Source organism: Camellia sinensis, unplaced genomic scaffold (genome assembly GCF_055761805.1).
Source record: "Camellia sinensis isolate YWXY unplaced genomic scaffold, ASM5576180v1 Unanchor4, whole genome shotgun sequence".
NCBI lineage: Eukaryota > Viridiplantae > Streptophyta > Magnoliopsida > Ericales > Theaceae > Camellia > Camellia sinensis.
In genome coordinates, this window is record NW_028129277.1 from 5,865,830 (window position 1) to 5,873,794 (window position 7,965).

Consider the following 7,965-nt stretch of genomic DNA (forward strand, 5'->3'; position numbering starts at 1 on the left):
AAAATTTAATTTATCTATGGTTTATATTTGTTTTTAATTATTATTAGTTAGGTAAGTTATGATGTGAATTAAATATATGATAGACACGTGAGTTTTATTAATTTTATAGGTTTATATATCTAATTTTTAATTATTTTTTGTTTTATCTATATAATAAAACTGACCGATTTTTAAAAATATATAAAATGAAAGGCTCAGATCAATTCTAATTAACACCAACGGTTTAGATGATGTTTTGATTCCCGCCCAACACTCTCTGATCTCCATTCCCCCTTCCCACGTCTCCTCCCGATTCCCTCTTTTATCTCTCTATATGTTCTCTCTTCAACAATCTTCTGAAACTGGCGACCAGAGAAAGTGAAGAGAATAGAGACGGTGGTCTCAACATGGCGGCACTCAACCAATAGAGAAAGAGAGTAGATGCCGCCGCTCACCACCACCGCCGCTGCTCATCATCACCGTCGCCATTGAAACCCTACTCTTTTCGCATTGAATCCACAATTAGGGTTTTGTTTTGTCAATTTTCTTCAGATCTAACAACAATTCGTATCCCGAACCACTCAATTCAACAGATCGAAATCACGATCCGCTCCAGAAATTGTTCATTTTCCCCTGAATCTGGTACTTCATCTCAAAAAATTGTTCCTTTATATGCATGTATGTTTGTCTTTGTCTTCGATTGCATTATCTCCTACATTTATTGTCTCTGTAATGTTTTTTAGTGCTAAGGTTGAATTGAATTATCTGCATTGGAAGCCTACGATCGAAGTCAATTGAATTCTGTTTGATGTGGATTTGAATTTCATTTGAAGGGAAATCACGTTCATGTGTGGTTGCTTTGAATTTAACCTATCAATTTCAGGTGAGTATATTTTACTTGGATCAGTAGATTTGTTGATGTATGTTTTTGAATTGACTGAATTGTTCAGTGTGCTGTGATTGTAGCATTTGTGGCCAGATGCAACAGAGAAATGCTGCTGCGGCAACTGCTCTGTATGATCACCCTGGCGGAGGGTCCAGATGCAACAGAGCAATGCTCTGTATGAATTATATGTTTGGTTACTTGATTTTGTCTTTTTTATGGGAATGCGACAGTAACTTTTGTCGAAATATGAATTATATGACTGCTTTTAGTTCTGTACTCTATGATTGATGCTCCGTAGTCCCTTTTATGTTGCTAAAGTAATGCATGTTTCAGATTCATTACGGTTGATTAAAATGGAAAATATAACTGTCAGTTTCATAATGCATATTGAAACACAATGCAAGACTAATCTTTATTTTTTTCTTATTTTTTTTTTAATTTAAATTTTGATCATACTACGTATCTCTGTTAAAGTTTTCCTCAGATTCATTATGGTCGATTAAAATGGAAAATATAACTGTTAGTTTCCTTTCGTTTGATTTGTAAATGTCGTCCAGGGAGCGATGCTGGAGATGCAGTCATGGCACGCTGGCTCCAGTCCGCCGGGTTGCAGCATCTGGCCTCACCCTTGGCATCTGCCGGAATTGATCATCGCCTCCTATCTAACCTTCTCATGCAGGTACCTCAACATTTCAAAGTCATTGCTATGCCTATTTGGTTACTTCATCTTGTCTTTTTTATGGGAATGCAACAGTAACTTTTGTCGAAATATGAATTATATGACTACTTTTACCACTATAATTTCTGCTACTACAATGTTCACCAAATGCTTGATAAATTGTTTCTGTATTTGATGTGTTTGATGTGTTTATTAATTCACAGGGAATGGAAGGTGAGGGGAGATTAATCGAATAATCAAACTTTTGGTTGAGGAAAAAGTTCCCATTTGCTAAACTTTTGACTGGGGTGCTGAAAAGGTTCCCCTTTGCTTGACTGGGTTGAGTTTATGAATTTCTCTATTTTTTGGATGATGTTCTCTTTGCTAATTATTTTTATTATTATTTATTGTTTTTGGAAAGACTTAAAAAATTAATAGTTTTTTGCCTTTTTGTTTGCGTTACTTCTAAGTAGTTTGAATGCTCTCAATTGGATCTTAGTTGTGAGTCTATGAAATCTTTCTTTTGAGATTGTGGTTTGAAGATTTTTGAAACGGATGCTCTTTGCATTGTGGTGCCAAGGATATCCATGAAGGTTATCAAAGAAAGAGCATTTTTCTTGGTCCGTAAATCTCTCTTTTTCGGCCCTCTATATGGATGTCTCTGAAACATTTTTTTGATATATAGTTGTTTCCTGGGTGAATCCCACATGTCTGGGTGCATAAAATATTTGCTACATAGATTAAAAAACAGAGAGGGTGTGTGGGTGTGGGATGAGGGGGAGTAGAGATAGAGGGAGGCAAAAAGTGCAGATAAATGAATAAAATGGTGTGAGACAAATTGCTTCTTGAAAAGTTATCTACCTAAGTGCTGAATTCCATGTCTCTAAAAGGCTGACATGCTCAAGTTTAGAAATTAAATATATTTGCTAAATCATTATTGCTTGATGATGGAGGAAGGCATTTATAAACATTAGTGTTTGATAATGTGTTTAAGATCTAAAATCTAATAATGTGTTTAGAACTTTTAATTAGTACTTGATGATTTTTGCTTTTGCAACTATTATAGATAGTGCTTGATGTTTTAAATTGGTGTAATCCATAGACATATATGCTTGATTAGAGGGTTAGTTGATTGCCCAAAGAGAGGTGGTTTTGTTGATTAAGGTTTAGTTTCTATTTTTTTTACTCTATTTTTCTTTGTCTCTGTAATTGGGTTATTAACTAAGCTTTAGCAAGAGAGAAGTGTAGTATGAAGAGCCTGAGACTTAAGTTTAGGAAAGTGGAATGAGTGTTGTAACTAACTAATACTGCAGACTTGAGTGTAATATGTTCATGAGTTTGCTAATCATACATTTTATTGAACTAATTGATACATTTTTCTTGCTACGTTTTGGGCTTTGATACACTTTAATTTTGTAGAATGGGGGTAAGTGGTAGTGCACGATTTTTCTTTCCATGCATTTTCTTTTTAAACATTACATGAGAGATGGTTTGTTAATATTGCAATCACTGAGATTATATTCCTTTTGAATTTTAGCCGAAGTTCAAATGAGACCAACCTTCTCAATTAGAACAGGAAAGATTGATAGTTTGGATAAAAATAACAGTGATTCTATAAGAAAGGAACAAATTTTCTCTGAATTTATTTTATGAATAAATTTTTCATGTACGACATAAAAGATTGGACAGGAGAATATTAATCCCAACATTATTTCCACCGTGCCTTTAGGCACAGGTATACACTAGTCTATATAATGAAACAGAACGGTTTTTGAAAATATATAAAAAGTATCAGAGATACATTTCTTTTGAATGACTGATATCAATCCTAAGAATACATTAACGGTGCAGATAAATGATGATTCCCGCTCAAACATCTCTCTCCCTCAGCCTTCCACCTATCCACGTCTCTCTCTTCCTCTCACCCACATCTCCTTCCCATTCCCTCTTTATCTCTCTCTCTCTCTCTCTCTCTCTCTATTCTTCTTCTTTCCTACCCTCCCTCTTCGCTTGCTCCCGATGCTGCTCTCCAGTCCTCGATTTCTGCCTCTCCCTTCTCTCTCTGTCGGTCTGTGTTTGTTTTTTAATTGTTTCAGTATCTTCAAGTTGCAACCTCTCACTCGCTGCTCTCGAACTCGGCTCGCAAGGTAAATTTTTCTTCCGCTTCAATGTTTTGGTATGTTGTGTTCAAGTTATTTTAGGGTTTTGTTGACTGGTTCTGTTTTTGGTTAAATAGACAGATCCTTTGTGAAGGCTAGGATTTCCGATTGAGAACCGCGAAACTGTGCTTCGATTGGTGGTTGAACAACTGTTGAACTCATCGAGTTGGCTCCTCTATTTCCTACCACCAACTTCACCACCGCCACAGCCACCGTCATCATCATCAACTTCCTCTTCAACATCGACGCTGCTGTCTTCTTCTCCTCCCACATCGTCTTCTCTCTCTCCCTGCTTCGAACCCCCATGGGAGCTCTCCGGTACCCCTCTTTCTCTCTCTCTCTCTCTCAAGTTTTAGTTGGATAAATTGTTGTATAAATTGTGGTCTTCTGGGTTTAAATTGATGTTTTTGTTTATCATCATTTCTGTTTCTCATATATATATGTGTTGAGCTTTATTTCGTGGTTCATGGTTTTTCAGCATTGTTTGGTGGTTTCCTAATTAGAACTATGACAGAAATTGCAAAGCAGTTTCTTTCTCTCTCTGTTTTTTTTTTTTTTTGGGGCTGGGGCTGTGTCTGTTCTTTGTCGCTGTGTCTGTTCAAACCCCAAAATAGAGGTACTTCAGTTCTTCAGTTGTTTGCTTCCAGATTTGGTTCTATCTGTTAGATGTTTTTGGGTTTTGTTTTTACGCCTTCAATTTTTGGTCAACTGGTAATTATTGGCTGAAATTAACAATTTTCATACTGGAATGCAATATTTCAAATAAGATAAATTAGAAATCAAACAGTCTTGCATTTTTTTTTTCTTTTTGAATAGGAAATTTCATCATTGTATCAGCGAAGTTTCGGTCTCAGTTTTTGGATTTGAGGTTTTGATTTTTTCCCTAATTTCTATTTCCTTTCTCTTTCGTAGATGTAAGATTGTTCAGTTTAGTGTGTGCCAACACCAATAAATAGAATCTATTTATTTCTTCTTTTAATTAAATAATTAAACTTTTAATTTCTTGATTATTAATTTCTTTTCCCATTTTTTATTATTAAATTGGTGTATTTAATAAATTTCTTGATTTATACTTATCTTATTTGAAATATTGCATTCTGGTATAAAAATTGTTAATTTCTGTTTTTGATATTAAAGATTTAGATTTTATGACCAATTTTTATTTTTTATATTTATTGTAACGAATTTATTTGATGTAAAAACGTGTAGAGATATGAGACAACTAGCGATTCCTTTGTGTTTTTCAGCTATGTTAATTCACAATTTTATTATTCTTTTTTGTTTTCCTCAAAGACGTTTGGTTCATACTTGGCAAGGTAAGATTGTTTGTTTGTTTTGATTTCTGTTGTTTTTGGTTGGGTTTGTTTTTGGCTCATGGCTGTGTTAGCATTTTTAGGTTCAAACGACGCTGCTCCTCCTTCGGCTCCCTCCGAACTAGGTAAGACTTCGAACTCGTTGTTGTGTTTTTCCCTTTCTGAATTCTGAATATTTTGAATTTTGAATCCTGAATGAGTTTTTGGGATTCTTATTTGGATTTGTATGAGTTGTTTGGATTTGTAGTTTGAATTCGAATCATGAATGAGTTTCTTAATTATGAATTTGTTTAAATTATTTGGATTTGTTGGTGATAGTTGCAAGTATTATACTGTTCATAGTCATCACTTGCATTGCTTTTGCATGTTTTTCCAAGAACAGTGGCTCAAAATTTGCCCAATTTTCATTTATGTGTTTGCTTCCTAGTTCTTATGAGTTCATGTTTGCTGTGCTGTTGTATTTTTTGTTGGGTTTGTGTTCAAGCCTAATGATGTTTGTGTTTGCTTGAACTGGTTTCTCTGGGTTAAGGGGCCCCAGAATTTGAGATACTATGCTGTCTATTATGGAAAACGGATGAAAACAAAATACAACTTTGATGGGCTAACGATATTTGAGTGACTTTTTAAAAATAGTTTGGATTTAATCATTCTTCTTTAATTGAATTGTCATTTGTCCTTTTAATATAATATATGGAGCATACTTACGGTAATTTTTTAGAATATCCTTTGTCATGGGGGAACCAAAATTTAAAGCTTAAATAAAAGAAAACTGTCCATGCATTCTTCGTTAATTGAATTGTCATTTGTGCTTTTATTTTATTGCACTTTTCATTAGGTTGATTTAAGAGAATTCATTACCCAAAACATATGATTTTAGTTCCATGATTGTATCCGTAAATCCTATATCGCATTTCTCATGCCTTTCATTAAAATGTAACAGTGGGTGTACGACTCTTTTGGGTGTCTATCTGTCTTGGCTTGAAAATGGGGCAAGTAAGACTCTTTTGGGTTTTCTCTTTATTAGTTCCACTTCAGATTTCTTTTGCTGCGTTTCTTTACATGTTTGTACCAACTGTTTTTTTATTATATTATAAATCTTGCAGCTTTCTTGCTATTTTGAGGTTATAAAAATATATAAGCCTTTGGTTGGATTGGAAGGGGTGAGAAAAGAAAGGAAATGACGCAACAAAACACAACACAACACAACACATCACATCACACTGGTTTACTGCATGTAAAGGCATTACTGTCATGGATATAAACTGTAAGTTATGAGATTTGAGGCCCGTGATTGTAGACATATATTTTAAAACATGAAGTGTTTCAACACATTTCAAAATTTTATGTTACAAATGTCCACTGTTTAGTTTTTTGGACTAAACAGTGTTGATTATTTGAATAGCAGGTTCCTATTTCTGATCTGTATTCTAGATCGTTAATTACACATTTTATATAAATGAAACCTCTGAATCATGAAGAACAAAATAAATAACATAAGACAATTTAAGAAAAATAAATATTTTATTGAAATTGTTATGGGCTTTGAACCCTCGAATACGAAGTACAATTCTTGGGTTTGGAACTCTTTACCTATTCATCGCCATTCTGCGTTTGTAGCGTAGGCTCTTGAGTTCTCTGGGCTTCTCTTCTTCTTTCTTGTAACGACTTTTTTAGCTCTTAATTTCTTTCTCTCTCTCTAATCTTCTCACCTCTGATTTTCTGATCCCCACCTTGTGTGATGGTCCTCGTATTTATAGAGGGCCATCCAGGTGATAAGAATTGCCTCATCCTCAATTTGAATTTCAAACTGAACGATAGTGCCATTTGAATTTTGAATAATCGCGCTAGATGATTAATCGTATATCTTATTAACCGGATTGATCTTTGGGATTTCATCCTGTATGGTATCCTTGCTGTAAGCTCTATAGGTGTCATCTTTTGTAGGCTCCACGTATCACTTGAGCATTTTGAATAACGTCGTTGAGATACAACGTCGTTTTATTTGTGCATTTCAACCGATCATATTGATCTTTTTAGGAAGTGATTACCTACAACTTTCCTATCGTAGGCTCTATACGTGTCATAATTTTAGTTGAAATTTATGTACCAACAGTGATCACCCATTTTGATTGATTTTAATTCATTTTGGACCATAATGCATCTTGAGGTAGTCTGTAGTTTATGGAAAATTTTAGTCATGGAATTCTATTCGAAATCAAAATTACAGCGCTGATAGACAATTGACTGATTGGAATACAGAGAGAATTTCCTTTGCTACAATTCAAACGACGTTGCTCCTCCTTCAGCTCCCTTCGAACTCGCACTCGCAAGGTAAGACTTCGAACTCGCTGCCACTGTGCAGGAGAATCCGTATAGGTGTTCGAGTGTTCGAACCGTAATGCGCAAGAAATGGTACGGAAACCCCGTATTTACATATCTGCCACTGTGCAGGAGAATCCGTATAGGTGTTCGAGTGTTCGAACCGTAATGCGCAAGAAATGGTATGTAAACCCCGTATTTACATATCTGCCACTGTGCAGGAGAATCCGTATAGGTGTTCGAGTGTTCGAACCGTATTGCGCAAGAAATGGTACGGAAACCCCGTATTTACATATCTGCCACTGTGCAGGAGAATCCGTATAGGTGTTCGAGTGTTCGAACCGTAATGCGCAAGAAATGGTATGTAAACCCCGTATTTACATATCTGCCACTGTGCAGGAGAATCCGTATAGCTGTTCGAGTGTTCGAACCGTATTGCGCAAGAAATGGTACGGAAACCCCGTATTTACATATCTGCCACTGTGCAGGAGAATCTGTATAGGTGTTCGAGTGTTCGAACCGTAATGCGCAAGAAATGGTACGGAAACCCCGTATTTACATATCTGCCACTGTGCAGGAGAATCCGTATAGGTGTTCGAGTGTTCGAACCGTAATGCGCAAGAAATGGTATGTAAACCCCGTATTTACATA

General features: G+C 35.5%; 1 protein-coding gene across 12 annotated transcripts; it reads left to right on the plus strand.

Annotated features, from left to right (window-relative positions):
• The first annotated feature begins 237 nt into the window (after window positions 1-237).
• Window positions 238-7,348, plus strand: LOC145789301 (kinesin-like protein KIN-13A). 12 transcript variants are annotated; one of them, XR_014358789.1, is made up of 8 exons: window positions 376-621; window positions 723-862; window positions 930-1,040; window positions 1,423-1,544; window positions 3,375-3,670; window positions 3,760-4,000; window positions 5,079-5,120; window positions 7,255-7,348. XR_014358789.1 is itself a non-coding variant. In XM_082912590.1 (5 exons), the coding sequence occupies exons 2-5, from the start codon at window positions 826-828 to the stop codon at window positions 1,778-1,780; spliced, it is 303 nt and encodes a 100-aa protein (XP_082768716.1). In that variant the 5' UTR covers window positions 376-621; window positions 723-825; the 3' UTR covers window positions 1,781-2,523. The 12 variants fall into 12 exon arrangements, 2 of the variants coding, with proteins under 2 accessions (XP_082768716.1, XP_082768717.1); XR_014358788.1 differs by having other exon boundaries at window positions 3,764-4,000; window positions 5,070-5,120; XR_014358787.1 differs by having other exon boundaries at window positions 3,764-4,000.
• Window positions 7,349-7,965: the final 617 nt, after the last annotated feature.